Genomic DNA, 22,055 nt, shown 5'->3' with positions numbered 1-22,055 from the left:
CCAGTATTTTCACTTTATTTAAAGTTGTGAGATGACCAACAAACTCAATACAATACAGGCAATATATGCAAAGATATTGGGGTATATTTATCTAAGTGAAGTTAGAGATCGCCACGGTCCTCTATAGTGAAATTCTGCCACTCTTCATTAATTTCTATGGGATTTTTAAAAGAGTATTTATCATTGGGTGAAAGTTCATCCTTTGATAAATACGCCTTTCAAAATCCCATAGAAATTAATGGAGAGTGGCAGAATTTCACTCTAGAGGACTGTGGCCATCTCTAACTTCACTTTTTCATAAATATACCCCGCTGTCGTTATCCGACAGAAATTTTCTAACCTATCCGAAAAACTAAATGACGGTTAACCATGGAACTAAAAATTGTCCCTGCATATAGAAAACACAGACACATTTTGAGTGTTGTGTGTGTATATAGTAGAGCATGCACAATGCACTCTTAAACTACAAAGAATGATCTGCCTACAAATAAGACTAAGGAAAAAAACAACACTTGGAAGATTTGTAAATCCAATATTTACTTCCAGTATGCTGACACCAGGTTTTACTGGAAACTCCCCAAAAGTGTTTAATGTTGGTTAATTTTAACTAAACTAAATAAGTTTATTGAAGTGCACATCTGAAAAATGTATTTAAGTAAGGGATGGAGTTTTTATTATAAGATATATTATCTGCATATTTGTCTTGGGAAATGTTCAGTAATGGTGGGAGAAGTTTATGTAAGCTTGCACACAGAACAGATAGTCATTATTGTAGTTCACTAAAATATGAATGTATAGACATAAGTTAACCAGGCCTTTCTGGTGTGCCACTGTCCAATCTAAAGTTAAACATGCTATGTACAGTCATATGAAAAAGTTTGGGAACCCCTCTTAATTCTTTGGAGTTTTGTTTATCATTGGCAGAGCTTTCAAAGTACCAACTTCCTTTTAATATATAACATGCCTTAGTATTAGTATTTCAGCAGTGACATAACTTTTATTGGATTAACAGAAAATATGCAATATGCATCATAACAAAATTAGACAGGTGAATAAATTAGGGCACCCCAACAGAGATATTACATCAATACTTAGTTGAGCCTCCTTTTGCAAATGTAACAGCCTCTAGACACCTCCTATAGCTTTTGATGAGTGTCTGGATGGCGGTATTTTTGACCATTCCTCAATACAAAATCTCTCCAGTTCAGTTAAATTTGATGGCTGCCGAGCATGGACAGCCTGCTTCCAATCACCCATTGATTTTCGATGATATTCAAGTCGGGAGACTGACGGCCATTCCAGAATATTGTACTTCTCTGTCTGCATAAATGCCTTTGTAGATTTCAAAGTGTGTTTAGGGTCATTGTCTTGTTGGAATATCCAACCCCTGCGTAACTTCAACTTTGTGACTGATGCTTGAACGTTAGAGCAGATATCAGCAGCACACCGTAGATATGAACAAACGTGTATTTTATTGCTTCAAATTATTTCAAACAGGCCAACGTTTTGGGCCGCCCGGGCCCTTTATCAAGCCTAGTGTTACAACACTGTAACACTAGGTAACACTAGGCTTGATAAAGGGCCCGGGCGGCCCAAAACGTTGCCCTGTTTGAAATAATTTGATGCAATAAAATACACGTTTGTTCATATCTGCGGTGTGCTGCTGATATCTGCTCTGACTGGATAATTTGGCCCTGTAACAGGCGTGGGTCCTTCAGTACAGCACCTGGTACCGCAAACGTATGTGTCCAAGGCCTTAAGCTCTCCACCTCAGTTGATGCTTGAACGTTATCCTGAAGAATTTGTTGATATTGGGTTGAATTCATCCAACCCTCGACTTTAAAAAGGGCTCCAGTCCCTGAACTAGCCACACAGTCCCACAGCATGATGGAACCTCCACCAAATTTAACAGTAGGTAGCAGGTGTTTTTCTTGGAATGAGGTGTTCTTCTTCGCCATGAAAAGAGCTTTTTGTTATGACCAAATAACTTAATTTTTGTCTCATCAGTCCAAAGCACTTTGTTCTAAAATGACTGTGGCTTGTCTAAATGAGCTTTTGCATACAACAAGCGTTTGTGGCGAGTGCCATACATCACCCTGCCATACAGATGTTCTTTGTGCAAATTGCGCTGAATTTTATTACAGATACACCATCTGCAGCAAGATGTTCTTGCAGGTCTTTTGAGGTGATCTTTGGGTTGTCTGTAACTATTCTCACAATCCTCTGCATATGCCACTCCTGTATTTTTCTTGGCCTTCCAGACCTGGGTTTTACAGCAACTCTACCTGTGGCCTTCCATTTCCTGATTACATTCCTTACAGTTGAAACTGGCAGTATAAACCTCTGAGATAGCTTTTTGTAGCCTTCCACTAAACCATGATACTGAACATTCTTTGTTTTCAGATCTTTTAAGAGTTGCTTTGATGATCCCATACTCCTCTTCAGAGGAGAGTCAAACAGAAGCACAACTTGCAATTTACCACCTTAAATACCTTTTCTCGTGATTGGACACATCTGCCTATGAAGTTCAAGGCTTAACAAGCTAATCCAACCAATTTGGTGTTGCTAGTAATCAGTATTGAACAGTTACATGCATTTAAATTAGCATTACAAGGGTACCCAAATTTGTGCACAGTCAGTTTTTCACTTTTGATTAAATTTCATACAACTGAATACTGCTTCACTAAAAATCTTTGTTCACAAAACACCCCAGTACTTAGATGTTCCTGGGAAATGAAAGACATGCCACTGTTATCTTTTTTGTTGAAAGTGGAGTAAATTATTATGCAAATGTTTTTATATGACACTAATTGCTAGGATCAGTGTACCACGAAACCAGGAAGCTATATTTTTATTGTACTTATGTTAATTTTTATCTTGGGCTATTCCATTTGGTTCTTTGGTCTTTAATTTTATTTAAATTTCCCAAGCACACCCTAGAAGTTTATGAAGTAATTTCTACCAACTACATTATCAGAAAAATGAAGTACATTTTCAGTCTCTTTTAGGTAGGAATCTGCACTACTACATACTGTATCATTACACTTGTTGGAAATGGGGACTGTTTCCTGATTTAGCAAGAAGATATAGTTATACAACAGTCACTATCACCATAATAATGACATTACACGTCATTTGGTTTATGACTGCAGCCAAATAAAGATATCCATTATTTACAGTTTGTCATTAAGTTACTCACAGACAGCTTTGTATACCAGTACTGAAAGTTTCATCTTATGGTATCTGCTGCAAAGTGATTCAAGCATCTGTGCAGCAGTGGTTAAAGGAATTGTTCAGTGTAAAAATAAAAACTGGGTAAATGGATAGGCTATGCAAAATAAAAATGTTTTTAATATAGTTAGGCAAAAATGTAATGTATAAAGGCTGGAGTGACTGGATGTCTAACATAATAGCCAGAACAGTACTTCTTGCTTTGCAGCTCTCTTGGTTTCCACAATTCAAATTTTTTACGTTTTTTTCCACACAGGAAATTTTCAGGAAAATGTATAGATAAATAAGTCAAAATAACCCGTGCGGATTTGGTTGGAGTAGATTTCAGAAAATGAGATATTTTCGATTTTGATAAATAACCCCCTAAGTGTTGAACCTGTTATGTATTTGATATACTGTATAGTTGGGCACCAGAGACCTTTTTTAAGCTGGGAGGGAATATGTGTCATTTAATTAACTTTAAAACGCTTTTATTTTTGCAGTTACTGTTCCTTTAAGAAGTCAGCAGTGGGTAGACTCTGGCTGTGATTTTCCTCTCCTCATTGTAGACATAACTTCACCTGTTGAAAATCAAAAATTCAAGCTGTTGAAAATCAATATTAATTGATCTGTCTCTTCTAATCACTTGTACCATTTTAAACCATTGGCAGTATGTAATTTCTTATTGTCAGGGTCACTCCAAACATACAAACCCCGATGCTTAGGTTTTATTTGTATTCTTGTTTTTTATTTCTCAGCTTTCTATTGAGGCCTCCTCCTACATCTTTACCAAAGTGAATTCCTTACAAAAATACAAAATGAACACTAATTGATTGCATAGGTAAACTATTTAATATATTGTTTCTTGAGAAACTTTCAAATATTATAATAATTAGGAAACTCTATAAATGTATTCAGTTCCATGTTACTACAGCATTTAAGGTTGCATGTGAATTGATTTATTAAACTGTGTATATTGCATGTTCAAAAAAACAGTTTTTTTTATGTTCTAAAAATAGATGTGAAAGAAGTGCTATTGTTACATGCAGAGACTTTTATGGTAAAAGTCACACTGGTGTCTGCTCACATAGTGTGTCCCACTATTGGTGTCCACAGTAGCTAAGGCAATGTAAACTGCAGTGAAACAAATGCTTGAACAATAAACTGTGTCTGTCTTGCGGGTCCATGTCCACAAATTAGATCAAACAATCTGTTAACTTATGTTTGACAGGTGACTGCAGAAGGGAAATAGCAACAGGCTGGATTCTTAAATGACTGTCTCAGCTGACAGTTTGTCACATTTGTCGAGATTAAATAGCTATGGGGAAGTCTCATGTGTGGCATTACGCTTATGGTAAGCTAACTGCTTGCTTATTTATCTCACTGGGGAATCTGGCCTGTCACCCTGAAGGCCGATCTTCAATTAATAGCTCCTGACTTCTGGAGAGGATTATTTTAGGGCAGGATATTTACTACCACAAATGATTTGTGACCGGCAGCAGACAAATTTGTTTCAGACACATGTTGCCTTCAAAGTTTACTGTAGCACACGTACTTTATAGCTAAGATGTACAGAGTAATAATTTTAAAAAAAAAGATAAAATAATTAAGTGTTTATACTTAGTGATACACACATAGCAGACAGACCAGACAAACTTTTTTACACTAAGGCCCCGCAACCTTATAAGAGCTCAGTACTAGTGGGATTGTTCGTTTCTGTAAACAATACTGTTTATACAGTTGCGTTGTATCCACTGAAAAGCTAATGGCAAAATGGTTACTATTGCAGTGCTCTTGGGACAACTGTAGTAGGTAAAGTGCCCTTCAGCCTACAGCTGAAATTTGCTCTAAAAGAGTTAGCACATGACACACATATTTTGTAGAGCACTATTATAAGCTACAGGTGAGTCTAGAAATTCTACCTCTAATCTGCTTTCATGGAGGAATCAATTTCCATGTAAATATGTGACTTTTTCTGTTTGAGTCACAGCCAATGTTCTACAAGATAAATGTTACTAGTTATAAGCAGTAATATTATAAGCACTATATTACAGTGTCCTTGCCCTGTACTGTTTACAATCCACCTATGCTGCCTGAGTCACTGTGAGATAAAATAACATGCTAAATATTATAAACATCTGATCTTTGCAAGGAGATAGATGCTGAAGGTGGCCCATGCATGGTTGATTGTGATCTGACCTGACCACATGACACTTTGGGGGTCAGTTTCAAAATACCATTTTCTGATCCTATTGGACTGAAACTGAAAATTTCATCTGCCGCTGCCCCTTCTTGTGAAATGGATTTGGCAAATGCAGTGTTGACTGATCCTTCTCGCATAAGGCAAAGTTAGAACTCTTGAAACCCTGGTAAATAAGGCACTCCCAGTGATTTTATTCACGTACCTGATACCCTGGGCCGGTGCTCTTAGGGCTAGGCCACACGGGAAGATTTCAGGGAGATTAGTCGCCTGGCGACTAATCGCCGCGTCTTATCTCCCTGAATGGCTTGCTGGTATCTTGCACCCGCGAGCGCTAAAGTTGCCTGCGGCTATTCACATGCGGCAATACGTTTTTCAAAGTCGCTCGAAATTGCCTCGTGCAGCAATTTCAAGCGACTTTGAAAAACATATAGCCGCGTGAGAATAGGCGCAGGCGACTTTAGCGCTAGCGGGTGCGAGATACCAGCAAGCCATTCAGGGAGATTAGTCGCCTCAAAGACGCGGTGATTAGTCGCCAGGCGACCAATCTCCCTGAATCTTCCCGTGTGGCCCTAGCCTTATCAGCAGAAAACTGCCCCAGCCTGGGGTTCCCCGAGTGACTAGCACGGAACAATTTACTTTTTGCTCCTTTTTTCATCACAGAGGTATGCATGTACAGTTGATTGAAAAGCCAACACTTTACAGTGCATGCCATTGCCCAAAGGTTTTGAGGAAACAAGTAGTGGTGCTCGCAGTTTTTTTGCTGACAGGAGCACTGACCCAGGGAATCAGGTAAGTGATTTCAATCACTTGGGGTGCCAATTTTTGAAATCCACAAGTGATTTTGACATTCCTTCTCCTTTAACACTGCTCGCAATTAGCTGACCTGCATCCAAGCCTCTCCTTTTTCCTTCACTAAAAGAAGCATACAATTTGTATTCTTTCAAAGCTCTGCATTCCTCTGTGTCTTTTTGTATATCTGCTCTTATCTTCACATAAACTACCTCTTGGTCACCTCAGGACAATTTACCATCCAAACAGTTCATCACAAGAGTTGCACATAAAGACAATTCCCTAATTGCCCCACCATCTACCATCAGGCAAGCTTCCACGCTAACCCTTTTCTCATACCTCCCTAAAAATCACTTTCTCGAGGAAGCATTTTACTAGTCTTTGCTATAACACATCCTGGTGCACTTTTTCCTCCTATTTGTTCTGTTTATCTCTTCAAAAATTGGCAGCTCCTTGTGGTAAGGACCTTATTTCAGCAGTATATTAACTCATTATGTCCCAGGGCCAGAATTGTGCTTAAGCAGAGCAAGCACGTACCTAGGGTGTAGCTGGGAGGAGCACAATTCTAGCAAAGTTATAGACCAAGTGACAGGGAGAGTATTGGGGGAGTTATGGGTCTGAGCATAAAGTTGGGGTGCTGATCCAAGTAGTATTGCCAGGGCCGCCATGAGAGGGAAGGAGAGGAGGGACTGTTGTTCAGAGCCTAGTGAAATCATCATCTGAAGAGGGGCCCGGCAGCATAGCAAAAGTTACACGTGCTGAATACGTTAGTATTAAATCTACGACAAAACTTAAGCAATTTCCATAACTTCTATGGTTGCTGCTGTAACTTTCCTAGAAACTTATGTAACTTACTTAAAAGCTTACATAGCTTATTCATCAAGCAATGACTATGCAGAGAAGCTTGAAGAAAAAAGGCTGGACAAATTTCACTGAATGAACTGATATTAACAGGGCCTGATTTATACATAGGGCGCCCCTAGGCCAAGGCCACTTGTTGCCCCCTCTACCCCTTCCGCCTCCACCCTTCACATGAAAAGTCTTATCTTGTTGGGTCCAGAGCATAGGGATTGGTGCACAGGAGATTTAAAGAGCTATGTCCACATGTCCCCAGTGCTTCTGAACCAATTGCGATGTGTCCTTGGCTGTGTCCTAGGGAAGACCCTGCTGCTCTTTAGATGCAAAAACATACAGTATTGTGTGGAAGCTACTATCACTTTCTTGTTACATACTTAAATCGGGTTGTAAAAGTCCATTAAATTCAACCCCTCCAAATGATCCCCAGTACACATATATACAGGGTCGGACTGGACATTGGGGGGCCCACCGGGTTCCAAACACCTGGGGGGGCCACCCTCACGCATGTGCCAACTCTGGGCCTCTGTGTGCATGCATGAACTGCGGCATGTGCAAATGCCAGATCGGTGAACAAACGCCGGCGGCCCAGTCCGACCCTGCATATATACTAACACTAACCCCTCCATACACTCACATAAACTATAAATATCAAGATTTATACTAATTGTAGATTTTAGTATCACAATAGCTTATGATATATTATGTTTGTCTAAGAAGACATCCAAGCCACTCTAAAAGGCATTAACAGAATCAGCCACCTTTTCTACTAGATTGCCATGTGTCTGTATTGGTAAATTATATAAAATAAGGTTTTATGTTAAAATAACTATAAACATATTTATGCAATTGTTTGTCAACCCGCTCCCCCCACCCAGACTCAGGATACAGAAGATACTTGGAGAGTTTCAGTCCAATAAAAGCTAAAGGGCTGCCCTTGGTGTCCCAAATATGAAAGAAACGCTGCTTGCTTCTGTCAAGTAATGACAACATAGTTTTAAGTCAAGTCATCGGCGCAGGGTAACTGGGTAATTTCCAATAGCAGCTGTGGGGGGTTTAGGCAGCTTATATATAGACTAGTAGTAGAGGTGACCGCGCGGTGGGCAGGACACTGGGCGTGGCCAGCAATGACAGTGGGAGGATCCCGCGGTGCTAAGAGCCGGCGAAAACTTGTTTTTTTTTTTTTTTTTTTAAACTGAGGGGTGCTGAAAGTTGTCCCGTGGGATATCGTTTCCTGTCACAGAGGGGTAGCACTTCTCTCGCCCCCCATTGTCATGTCCCCTTCAGAGCTGCAGGCCGGCGTGTCCTTGAATGTTTTAGCAAATTGTCAGTCCGACTCCGGGTCAGTGTGATGTGTTGAGACAGTCGGTATGGATTGTCCGTGTCTGTCACACTCCCCCGGGGCTCCATAGCGTAATGCAACGGCAGACTTATGGACTCTCTTTCTTCAGCAATGCCATGTACCTGGGGAAAAGTGACAAAGTCACAATATCCACTCTTGCCTGTTTCTGCTTCAACGCATTGGAACAATTGGGAGTGAAGAAACACCAACAGGTTGCCTATTGTTCCATTATAACTTACTGCAACCCTCTACATTAATGGCAGCACAAGTGCCTCACCCTCAAAGTGTATTGTATTGTAAAGATCAGCAGCACAGTGTTGTGGAGTCATACCTGAACATCCCACCAGAACTTTGCCCTGTGTGTTAGCTTTAACCTCTGAGTCCATTGGCAACAAGCCAGATGTCCTGTTTGGTTACCGGCCCTATGAACAAGCTGCTAAGTCATTGCAAACCTACAAACATCCAAGTCATTTGGAAAGATTTAGAACTTGTACTCTCCTAATGTCGGAGGCTTCTCTGCCTAGTATTTATATCCTTATAGGTTTACAAAGCACTACTGATCTTGCACAGAACTTTGTGGGCATAATGTGCTCCAGTTTACAATAATCGAGAGGACTCATCACAGGAATCAAACCCAGCGCCCTTAGTCAAGTGCCTTAACTACTGCACATCCTCAGATACTCTGCTCCGCCTCAGGGACAACATGGACTTCCTTGGGAAGATGGTTGCTAGTAGGTACCAGCACAGCCTACAGTTATTGAAACCTTTCCGCACTACTCGCAGGTAAATATAATACAGCATATCAAAATAGTTTTCCTTGAAAATGTCATAGTAAAATCATATGCAATGAGGATGTCCAGACTGGCTTTTGAACAACAACACAAAAAAGCAAGTTTAGAGTGCTAAGAGATGTTGACATTTTTTTGTTTAGCAGTTACGGTAGTGGTACCAATTTGGCATCCTAAGTCATCAGACACCAGAATGTTTTTTCTTGTAAATATGCTTAAATTATTATTTCTTTACTTAAGGATGGATTTTTTTACTTAAGGAAGATATTTTTTAACCTTTAATTGCTTACTTTAGAGATTTTGGATTTTCAGTCTACTCATTTAGTTAAAGAAAGCTGATCACAATGTCCATTCACAAGGAAATAGTTTCACTAAAGGTGTCCAGTGGGGTCCTGCAGTTTTTTTTGGGAAACTGCTAGTGCTGGACCTAGGTGATCTTATGCCTTAGCCATAGAGTCAGTGTTGGACTGGCCCACCGGGATACTAGGAAAACTCCCGGTGGGCCCAGGTGTCAGTGGACCTCTTGCTTCTAACCATTTGGCCGATTTCATGGTCAATCCCTATTTCTTTATAGGAACAAAGAGGCTTAATATTGGAAGCAGAGCCAGGCCAACCCGGCCAGGCGCCCTAGGCAACCTGGCGGGCCACGGCGCCGGCTCTGTGCGCACTCGACTGCGCATGCGCAAAGTTTCGCTCCAGCGCGCATGCGCAGAAGAGGATTTATGTGCAAGACACCAGCGGCAGTCGGGGAGAGAGGGGACCGGACACAGGGTAGGCAACAGAGCAGGTATGTGCCTGGCGCCCCCTCAGCTTTGCTCCCTAGGCACGTGCCTACTCTGCCTACCCCTAGTTCCGGCCCTGAATGGAAGAATAGAGTATAGTATGTAGGGAAAAGAAACAAGTAGAATAAAGTGGTTGAATGAGGAGTGGAGGATAATAGTTTGGAAAGTGGGCCCTTAGCTTAAGTTTATCTGGTGGGCCCCTGGCATACCAGTCTGACACTGCACAGAGTGCCTCCTTGCTACCGCATCACCATTATAAATCAAATAGATATTAAAGTTGACAATTTTCCCTGGAGTGCATGCTCAATGGGAAGAGATCACTATAAGCAGAGTGCAATGGCTGAACCAGTGAACAGAGATGAGAACAAGCAGTGTTCCATCTGTCTAAACTATACATATATATCCTAGTGCAGAATGAAAAAAACATTCCCCGTTCCATGAAAAAAAAGCATTCACCATTTAAAATTGATTTGTGGTATACAGTATGATATGGTGCATAAAGTTTTGCAAATAATTATGCACCAGAGGCCTTTGCTAGCATATAAACAATTAGCTGCTTATTCTATGTTAATCTATGTTAATCTACTGGATGGTATTAATCCCAGGTTCTGCTCTGTGTTTGTCAAACCTTTTTTCTGCCACTGTTTAAGAAGGAATCTAATTTTCAGCCTGAAAAGTATAGGTCTGTTAGTTTGGAAGGGGTAATAAGTACTTGGATAAAGAATTTACAGAAGAATACATTACAAAAAGTGATAGTAAATGGAACAAAGTAGACCAGTATTGTTACTCAAGTACCACAGGGGTCTGTCCTTGGCCCTTTGCCTTTTAACTTGTTTATTAATAGCCTTGAGGTGAACATTGTAAGAACTGTCTCTATTTTTGCTGATGATACTTAACAGTCCATAAAGGATACTGGCACTTTGCAGAGTGATTCGACTAAATTGGAGAAATGAGCAGCAAACTGGAAAATGAGGTTCAGGTAAAAAATACGAGAAGATCATAAAGGAGACATAGGGGCACATTTACTTGTGGGCGAAAATTCACAAGTGACGGCTTTGCACCCAACACTTCGCCAGGCGAAAATTTGCTCAGACAACGCTAATTTACTAAGATGCAAAGTTTCGTCCCTGCTAATGAACGCTGGTGAATTTTGGCTAGCATTACTTCAGCAATGCTAACAAATCAAAGCTAATATGCTCTAGCGTTTAATTTTGCCTAGCACAACTTCGTTAGAGGTCTTGCCCTCAGGCTAATTAGCATACGGCGGGAAATTTAAAGTTGATAGGATGTATTTATCTAACATGCTGCATATAATACATTACATTTACACTGATAACTACACATGCCAAGGTAACCTTAATAAAGTCAATTGAGTCGTTATAATGTCCTACACAAAAGCCCACTGTACAATAATGTTCCATATGTTAGAAAATATATGGGGGAAACCGGTTACACAAAAATATTTTTTTAGGACTTTTGCAACCTATTACCCTGAAAAAAGGAAAAGATGCCAGCGCTTTAGAAATTAGAAGTTTTTCCACTCACAAAATATGATGCACTCCATGCACTGGTCTGAGCTGGGAAGGCAAGTCTGGTGAAAGAGGTAACGTTCAGTTAAATCCGCATTTTAGTGAATTTGTGGAGTAACGTCCTTTTGCCAGAGCGAAAAGTCGCCTGGCGATATAGTGCGATTCATCTGTAGCATCTATCTCCTTCGCTAGCGAAGTGACGCCTGCTCCCGTAAGTACATCGTCAAAGTCCCTGTGGGCGGTAGTGCTGGCGAATCGTCACCAGAGTTAGTCACTTCGCACTTTAGTAAATCTGCCCCGTGTGAGAGCACATCTGTAATTGGATACCCACATCCTATTGCATTTATTGGAATTACTGTTGCTGCTCATTTGTAGCACATACACAGACCATAGAATGTCTATGGGTAACTCTAATTATGGGGATTGATATTTAAAAGCCAAAACTTAAATCAAGGTGCCATATATCATTTAAATGATGAGGGAGATACTATATCTTTAATAATTAGAGACAACATTTTGAATTTGTTATCCAGAGCTACTGCAAGGGTAAACATAAATGACCAAACATGCAAGTACATGTATGGGTTTCGTTATCCGGAAACCCCCGTTATCCAGAAAGCTCCAAATTACGGAAAAGCTGTCTCCCATAGACTCCATTATAATGAAATATTCCACATTTTTTCCTTTTTCTTTGTAATAACAAAACTGTAGCTTGTACTTGATCCCAACTAAGATATATTTAATCCTTATTGGAAGCAAACTCATCTTTTTTGGTTTATTTAATGTTTACATGCTTTTTTTTGTAGACTTGAAGATCCAAATTATGGAAAGATCTGTTATCTGGAAAGCCCCAGGTCCCGAGCATTCTGCATAACAGGTCCCATACCTGTACAAAATATGTTCATTTAACTTCTCAGTACCTTGCATACTGCAGTTGCTTCTTGTATGGATTTGATTGTACCATTTATTTACCAAGTCCAAGAAGAGGAGCTTTAATTTTTGCTCCACACTACTCGTTAGAAGTGCAAAGGATACTTATGTGTCCTGCTATGGAGGATGCCCTCTATAACGTGGGCAGTGCTGCTTTGCAATAAGCAACAAAGAGTTAAAAATGTATCCGGAAATGGAATTCCATTAAAGGAGAAGAAAAGTAATTTTCCACTTATGAGGGCAAAAAGTTAGGCACCCCCAAGTGAGTGTTGTATTTACTTACCCAACACCCCTGGCTGGTGCTCCTAATCACCAGAAAACTGCACTAGCACAGTGTTCTTCCAGGAATCACCACGGAGCACATCTTCTTCTTGCTTTTTCTCTCTTCTCCCAGCTGCGCATGTGCAGTAAAGCGAAAAGCCAAACTTTAAGGAAAAAGCTGTCTATTTCATGCTACTGCACATGCGTCTGCCCCTGGAAATTTGAAGAGTAAAGAAGCAGGAAGAGGATGACTCCGTTGTGCTTACTGGAAGAACCCCAGGCCAGTACAAATTTCTGCTGATAGGAGCCCGGGGTGTCAGGTAAGTAAATACAATCACTTGGAGTTGCCTAACATTTGGCACCCCCAAGTATAAAAGGACTTTCCCTCTCTTTTAAACAGTACATCAGGAAGATGATTCTGACCAAACTGGAAATTTGTTTTGTACCATAGAAATCAACACCCAATTGACAATGCCGGCCTGTTTTCATTTATGACATTGAACTGGATTACACCACTTGCCAGGAAGGCTTACAAGCTCTCTGAACTTAAAATGAATGATCTCTGGATTTTGTCATTTCACGAGTCATCTGAAACTAACTGCCAAAGGTAAAAACAACTTTTACAGAATTATTTATTAATACAAGGATTTTACAAAATAATGGTCAAGATTTGATTCAGTAAAAAAAGGTTTCTTCCATGAAAACTCATGGACGAGATTCAATTTGAGATACAATTCAATTCAGAAAAATGTATCTCATGGTTTATAACATGAAATCTCTAGTGAAATCAATGGGAAAAAACTGGAATTGAATTAGGAGAAAACGTATTTCTCCTCGAATCCCATGACTTTTCACGTGATAAACTATGAGATAACTTTTTCTCACTTTCTCATGATGTCTGAAGTATCTGCAGGTGCAGAGCCGGGCCAGACCGGCCAGGCGCCCTAGGAAACCAACTGGGATTGTGCACGTGCAAATTGATGCTCACAGATGCAGCCATGGTTGCTCCTGTTTTGATAAAGGAAAATACAAGTATGCATGTAAATATGGCTCGTCTCTTTAATTTATATGAAAGGGAACTATACACCAGATGTAATATAGCCAAACATGGTGACTTGCTGTGTAACTGTTACCTCTCATGGAATTTCATACATTGAGAGCTATGTGGTTGGGCAGGGGGTGAATTAAGGGTGGGGGGTATAAGCTACTTTTAAAAAACATTTATAAATATAGCAGTGTGTTTTAAGATGTTTACAGTATTTGTGTGATTCAGTTATCACTTAATATCCCTTTAAGGCGTTTCCTAAATATGCAGGTAGATTAAAACGTTTATATCCTTAAATGGCCTGACACAATTTCTAGATGTATAAAGAGGATGCGATTCATGACTCACAATTGGAATTTAGTGTGGGTAGACACAATATAATAAATCAGTCTACCATGACACAAATAGAAGTATAGCTAAGTATGCAGTACTTCGTATCTCTCCTTACACTATTTTGTTATAATTTCTCAAAGGAAAACTAAAGCATTGAATACTCCAAATCTTTAAAACAACATGTTACATGAGTTAAATGAGGTGTAAATTGACCCTTTAAAGGGTTCCCCTTTTTTATTAAATTGTCTCTGAGATATTCTGAGACAATCTTTGGAATTCCATCATCTGTGTGATTGCTAGGGTCTAATTTACACAAGCAACCAGCCAGTGGTTTAAATGAGAGATTGGAATATAAGTAGGACAGGGATTGAAAAAAAGACACGTAATAAAAAGTGACAATACAATAAAAATGTATCCTCACAGAGCACTATTGTTATTTTGCTGACCCCCCCCCCTTCTATTTGTGGAAAGAGGCAGAAGAGTATTCAAAATCAATAAAAAGTCTAATTGAAAATTTAAGTAAGAGTAGGACCTTCTATAACATAGTTAACGTTAAGTAGGTGAATTACCCCTTTAATGTGTTTTGGTGCCTCACAGAACAGCTCTTGGGGTAGGGGAAGAATTATTTTTAAAATCCAGTCGTTAGTAAGGAGATCTGACGAGCCACATGTTTCCTGTTCTATGCCAAAGGTGTCTGCCTTTGGCACAGGACTTGATCTCAATTTGATGCCATTTACTCATTGTTCAGATGTTTGCAACTGTGTTTTTAAAAGTCATTATACAAGTGTATATCAGATGGGAGGACCAAAACCCATATATATTATAGAAATTCAGCTCCCATTAACCCTAGACAACCTTAGGCTAACAGTGCATAAACCTATTTTGGTCCAGTTAAAGCTCAGCATGTTATATATGACACCAGATTTAGCTTAGAAAAAACATAGAGCTGCAGCTCTTCTTTCTTTATTTATCTGACTCCGAGTGTAAGGAGACTGTACGAAAGCATTTTTGGAAAATTAAATATTAACAGCTATAATATTATCTATGCATTCATATGTAAATCCTACATAACAGATTGCAGTCTCTTTGGGAAGAAGAACTACATAACCATGGAAAGAGGGAAGCTTCACTAAGTATGGTGTTGTGGCGCTTCTGTCGAACAAGATCTTTATTGGCTTTCTTGTCTCTGATTATCACTATGGCAGCAAGCTTTATTGGCCCTGTGAGTTGATGTTTTTGTCTGCCTTAGTGTTTTTCTGTTTCTCATTTGTATTTACTTGTTGAGCACTGTATCATGTACAGTATATGTAATAAATGTGTCAGAACTCATATAATTGAGTTTAAAACACAGTATTTTGCTGAAATACATTAATTTACAATTTAGCATTTTTATTTATTTTATTACATTTTTCATGGTAAATGCTATGGCAGGTTGTTCTTGTCTTTATGTGTAAAGCCACACAGCTAAAGTATATGGATGCCCTAATTACTCTAGATCAGTGATCCCCAACCAGTAGCTCGTGAGCAACATGTTGCTCTCCAACCCCTTGGATGTTGCTCCCAGTGGTCTCAAAGCAGGAGATTATTTTTGAATTTGAGGCTTGGAGGCAAGTTTTGGTTGTCTAAAAACCAGGTGCACTGCCAAACAGAGCCTCAATGTAGGTTTACAATCCACATGGGGCTACAAATGGCCGATCACAGCACTTATTTGGCACCCCAAAAACATTTTTCATGCTAGTGTTGCTCCTCAACTTCGACTCGAACGATTTGAATTAAAAATCGTTCGACTATTTGACCATTCGATAGTCTAAGTACTGTCTCTTTAAAAAATACTTCGACTACATACTTTGGCAGTTTAAACCTACCAAGGTACAATGTTAACTACAATGTTAGCCTATGGGGACCTTCCCCAGCACTTTTCTAAGCTTTTTTTGGTCGAAGGAAAAATCCTTCGATCGATCGCTTATAAAACTTTCGAATCGTTAGATTCGAAGGATTTTATCATTCGATCGAACGATTTTTACTTTGATCGATCAAAGGATTTGCGCTAAATCCTTCGAATTCGATATTCAAATTTTTTAACCCTCGAAATTCGACCCTTGATAAATGTGCCTCCCCAACTAGTCAAATCTGCACATACAGATTTGTTCTGTTTGAACTGTATATGTAAAACATCCTGGGACAATGATGCTATTCTTCATATACATTTCCGTTTTTATGGAAAAATAGACACAAATATACATTATGGATAATGGAATACTGAAAAATTGTTTTAGAATATCAAATATATGCATACCCATATACAAGTAGGATTTACCTTCCTATGAAATTAAATATTAAATATGTCGCCACCAAGTTCCTGTTCACGTACATAAACTCTAGTGCATACATCAAACTGTGAAGCATACAGATATTTAATTGTTTCCTCACCCCAGCCACTTTTCTGCATATACAGTTGCGATTACCAAAGATTATTTAAGTTCATGTGGCTTGCAAAAAAAAAAACCCACATCTCTGAATTTATTGGGCGCATAACATACCTTACTGTAGTGTGTATCATACAGTAGCCCCCCAAGGACAACACATAGCCCATAAAGGACTCCCAAATACATATTGTGACCCTTATAGTGACCCTTAAAGGGGGATCTCCACCCCAAAACTGTTTTATATATATATTATAATTATGGTATAATTTTTTTTCTCTTATTTGCAGGCTATTTTTATTCGGGCTTTACTAGAATATGCAAATACTTTAAAATACGATCTGCTTTATGGGTTGATTCTAGTATCTGGCATATTTGCAGCAGAACTTGTTCGTTCTTGGTCTTTTGCTTTACATTGGGCTATGAATTACAGAACTGGAGTTCGGCTAAAGGGAGCTGTTCTAGCATTGGCTTTCAAAAAGATGCTGAGACTTAAACAATCAAAGGACATTACGACTGGTGAGGTAAAAGATAACAGTTTGTACACTCAACTTTTCAAAATCATTTTGACTATTTATTAAGATTATGCTGATTATAATAATTGGCAAAGTTTTTGCCACCACCTCTTTTGAGACCCTTAGCACTCCAGCACTTGTGCCTGTAGCTGTGGTAAATGAGCCCTTATAAGTTAATGATCTGTGGGCCCTCAGGTTTACAGGTTATGGTCGGGTCCAGTTTTACTCACTCCACGCATCACTATTATCAGTGGCTTAACTACTTGCTGGCGGGCCCTGGTACAGGATGGGCACCCAGCCCCCCCTGTGAATCGCACGCAGATGTGATGCTAGCGTGCACCTCATGTGTTCTAGGGCATTATACACAAAGCTGACACTACATTTGTCCTTTTATGTGTTGGGGTAATATACATGTAACTGGCACTATCATGTGTTCCGCAGGCATTATACATAGAACTGGCATTGTATTTATCCTATGTGCCACAAATGAAATATATAACTGCAGTTAGTTCACTGAAATGACTGAGGGACTGACTATTCAACAAATCTGCGGAGTGTCTCACTCTATTTGAGGGGGACGCTTTCTGCATGTAATCTATTTCCCATCCAAAACAAAACAGGATACAAAATGACTTTATTTATGTTGAGATTATTTGGACCTCAATCAAGGGAACTGCTGAAAAGTCGCTTATGCTGGGTGCTCCTGACCCCCCTCCTTTTCCAGGCTATCTTTGTAGCCAAGGTGAATGACAGGCTCGTATAATGGATTAGACAGGGGACAGTATTATTAGTGGCAGCTCCAGTCCCACAAGCCTCCCCCCTCCACAACAGGATGTGCAACTGGTAGTGTCAGAAAACATTTTCAAAATCAGTGCAGTGTCTGTGTCCCAGGCTGCTGCTGCAGGCAAGTCCAGGGGGGGTAAGTGCTTAGTTCAGCCCTCCCGACGCCTGGCCCCAGTGGGGTACGGGCCAGGGTGCGCCTCCCGCACCCCTGGTAGTTACGCCACTGACTATTATGCGTCTAAATTCCAGCTGTTTGTTTGGGGAGTTCAGTGATTATCTGTAAATTGTGGACACATTATCTAGTCTGGCTGATCATTAGAAAGGTGATACCCTTGGATTTTCTCTGAACATAGTTGTGTTTTCCTTATGTTAACTGTTTCTTAATTTTGATTACACAGCCGAGGACATCTGTGCCTGGTTTGTTCCCTCTTCTAAAGCAGTAGTTCACCTTAAAATTAACTTGTTTCTGCTTTTTGTTCTGCATTTACTATGAATTAAACCCAATAACAGGCATCAATTAGAAAGACAGAATGAAATGTTTAGGTTGAATAGAAACATAAGGAACACACAGGGTTGGACTAGCCCACTGCGATATGGGGAAAAATCCAGGTGGGCTGTGGTTTTGGTGGGTGGGGCTCACTGTGCACTGTCCTGCTGTCTTTTCATATCTCTCAATGATCCCAGTTTGAGTAGGATAGTTCCACATTGCAAATCCAAAAATTGGTGGGCCCACCCAGTAAATATAATTGCTAGCCCAGGGCCAGGGCTCCTGTCCGCTGAAAGGTGTTTTGGCCCAGTGTACTATTTCTTGAATGCTGCACCACTATCAGTTCCCAATGCCCAAAGAATCCTCTGCACTGTCTCAAACAGCAGGCAAGGGTAGTAGTTTAATTTACCAAAGATACCAATGATATAGCCCTTGTTATGTAATTTGCTTGTTTTTTGTTTCTTCCAGCTTGTTAACATGTGCTCCAGTGATGGTCAGCGGCTATTTGAAGTAGCATCGGTTGGCTGTATGTTGGCTGCAAGTCCTGTGATTGGTATCATGGGTCTGGTGTACACAGCACTTTTCCTGGGGCCTTCTGCCCTTTTAGGCTCTGCTGTATTTATTATTTTTTATCCGTTTATGGTAAGACTGGATTTCATGATATCAGCAATCAAACTACTGATGTTTGTAGTGGTTGAAGGGATTCTGTCATGATTTTTATGGTTTTTGTTATCAAATTACACCTTGAACATTCAAATAATTAATTGTACCTTTTAAAATGTTATTCTTCAACCAATAACTATGTTATTTTGGCTGTAATATTGGTGTTTAGGCAGCAATCTCAGGTCATTGAGCCTGATCTGTGCTCTCAAAAAAGAGCTAGCACTTCACAATGCAACTGCTTTCAGATAAGCTATTGTTTCTCCTACTCAATGTGAATGGAGGAGTCGTGGTGGGGCTTGAGTGTTTTACTATTGAGAGGGAGGGGGGAAATATCACTGCAACTTGCAGCGTAGGAGTAAAGAGTGACTGAAGTTTATCAAGTCACATGTCTGGGCGAACCTGGGAAACAAACAACATGTCAACAGCAAACTTCAAAATTACATATTAGAAATATCTGTTTTCTGTTTTAAAAAATGGATTCTGCTAGAGGAACAATATTAACTGATAACGGATCCCATTCCTGTGCTTGCTTTCCTTGTAGCACCAAACTCATCTCTATTTATTTTCAACCATTTTTATTGAATTCCCTACAACATAATGTTCAAAATGTCCATATACTGTATTTATAATTATATGCTTACATACTTACATATACAATACTTCACAGAGTCAATAAATTTTTCTTGCAGATGCTGGCATCAAAGCTAACAGCATATTTTCGAAAGAAATGCATTGTGGTGACAGACAGAAGAGTGAGGCTTATGAATGAGATCCTAAACTGCATAAAATTTATTAAAATGTATGCCTGGGAAAATACCTTTAGAAATAAAATTCAAGGTGGGGTAATTAAGTAAGAATTTTACTCAATAATATATTGTCTGTAGAAAAAAGTTTACTATCAAAAATTATTTCTATACAAATAGTGGCTGTACATTTTAGCATGATAGCAGATGTTTTAGCATGATAGTAGGCTGTACATTTTTAGCATGATATCCATATATTTACTCAACAACACTTCTTCTGTCGTACACCCTCAAGTAGTCATATACATGAAAAGGTCTGTATGCTTATTCAAACACTTCTTCAGGACTAGAAACTTTTTTACATGGCCAAGTATGTCAGTGTAGCGTGTATGAAGGAGGTGAAAACAGTTTCACTCTTTCTTTGCTAAATCAGTTCTGCTAAAAAATAAAACTGTGGTGCAGTTTCATAGAATATCCCCTGCAGCTGTGAAATTCACTGTTCACAGAGGATATTTATTAATACAGCATTTATTCTATTTGTTTGTTCAGGTGCCACAGAATGAGGGCTATATGCAGCCCCAAAAACAATAATTTGACACTCTGAGAGGCCTAGCAGCACTTGTAGTTGAAATATCCTTTTGGGTAACAAGTGAATGGGAATTGGAAAGTGGTAGTTTCTGCTCTTCCTCACTTGATAAATTAGTGTAATATACTGTTCCCCGTGCATAAGCCATATCAGCATAAAGATTATGTGTTCATGTTTGTACTTTTGTATTATTGCATAATATATATTTTTTAAAAAATAATTTTATGTGTATTTTTTTTAAAGCAGATTTTTTTTTCCTTAGACATTAGAAGCGAAGAAAAGACATTTTTGGAAAAAGCTGGATATGTGCAGAGTATCACATCTGGGGTAGCTCCAGTAGTTGTTGTGGTAGCCAGTATATGCACATTTACTTTACACATGGCGCTCGGATTCAATCTGAATGCAGCTGAGGTATCATACTGTGTTTATGTATTATGTTTTTGTCTGTTGGAGTTAGCTGCAAAGACAATTAACTTAGTTAATATGTACATTAAGAATATTTGACTTCTATGTAAATCCTCTGCAAAACTTTTTCTCCCCTTATTGTCAACATTTTAAAATTGCAACAAACAATATTTTTGTTGTTTCTCATGTCTTGCACCCTACAAAAAGGCCTGCTAATGTATAACTATGATCTTTTTAGCTTAGAAAGAGTTTTTTTCTGCAGTGAAATAAAAGGATAGGTATAAAATTAATTTGTAATTAAAGTACAGTACAAATGAACATGGTGAAAGTTTTAGATTCATTGATAAATGTAGTAATGTACATTTGCCCCTACAAGTACATTTGCCCCTACAAGTAGAAGCAATTGTTTAAACTATTGTGTTATTGTCCTAGGCTTTCACAGTGGTTACAGTTTTCAACTCAATGACAAGTGCTCTAAAAATGATACCACTCGCTGTTAAAGCAGCTTCTGAAGCTTCCATTTCTATCTCCAGATTCCAGGTGGGTCAAGTTTGCTAGATTAGTTTCTTTCAGTGGTAGGAACATAGGCCTGATCTTTTTTTCTGTATCCCAAACCTGCCCAAGCGTATCAATGACATTTTGTTTGTCACATATAAAGTGACATTAAGGAGGTTATTTACTAAAATCCGAATAAATCTCATATTTTATATAAAAAAGCTTGAGCAAACTCCCATCCCTGATTCTGCCTTATGTATTAGTGAAATAACTCAAATTAATTGGATCGGGGGAAAAAACTGATAAATCAAGCAAAACTCAGAATTGTATGATTTTTCTGACTTTTTCCCCGCAATCACACAGGGTTTTGTCCGAAAACCCCAAATGTATCTGATTATCGGGCTAAACCCAGCTCAAACCATGATATCATCTAATTGGGATAGGTACATCTTGTATTTACTTATATATGACCTCAACAGGCCTGAGATGGCGGATTTTCACATTTGGTCTTTTTGCAGAATCAGGTTATAATAAAGCCCAAAAAATCACCAACCAGATAGATTTGAGGTTTAGTAAATAACCCCCTAACCCCCGCTCTCTTCTAGCCAGCATAACTAGATGTTACCGGGTCCTAATAAAAATCTTGTACCTACATCTTCAGTCCCTCTGGAATATCTGTTATTGAAATTGCACTTCAGTCAAGACGAAAGAAATACCAATATACCTCTATCTATGTTAATATGACCCTAATGTAGGAAGTTTCTTATGTTTTTCAGGTTTAAATGTATACTGGCTTTGGGCTCGCTGTGTACAATTACTGTACACTGACAATGTAATAGGAAACCTAGAATATTGCCTTTGTGGATATACAGTACTGTTATTTTTTTT

General features: G+C 39.1%; 1 protein-coding gene across 1 annotated transcript in view; it reads left to right on the top strand.

The window, feature by feature from the left end:
• Window positions 1-8,010: 8,010 nt before the first annotated feature.
• The window catches only part of LOC108708425 (multidrug resistance-associated protein 5), a 47,858-nt gene continuing 33,813 nt past the window's right edge, over window positions 8,011-22,055 (top strand). Inside the window, exons 1-8 of the mRNA XM_018247101.2 lie at window positions 8,011-9,182; window positions 13,141-13,296; window positions 15,142-15,289; window positions 16,781-17,014; window positions 18,744-18,917; window positions 19,628-19,775; window positions 20,530-20,678; window positions 21,105-21,212. Coding sequence (XP_018102590.1) covers window positions 9,103-9,182; window positions 13,141-13,296; window positions 15,142-15,289; window positions 16,781-17,014; window positions 18,744-18,917; window positions 19,628-19,775; window positions 20,530-20,678; window positions 21,105-21,212 — 1,197 coding nt within the window. The 5' untranslated portion in view covers window positions 8,011-9,102. The remainder of the gene's footprint in view (window positions 9,183-13,140; window positions 13,297-15,141; window positions 15,290-16,780; window positions 17,015-18,743; window positions 18,918-19,627; window positions 19,776-20,529; window positions 20,679-21,104; window positions 21,213-22,055) is intronic.

This window comes from Xenopus laevis, chromosome 2L, assembly GCF_017654675.1.
Source record: "Xenopus laevis strain J_2021 chromosome 2L, Xenopus_laevis_v10.1, whole genome shotgun sequence".
NCBI lineage: Eukaryota > Metazoa > Chordata > Amphibia > Anura > Pipidae > Xenopus > Xenopus laevis.
Note: the sequence above shows the minus strand (reverse complement) of the source record. Positions and strands in the feature narration are given on the sequence as shown.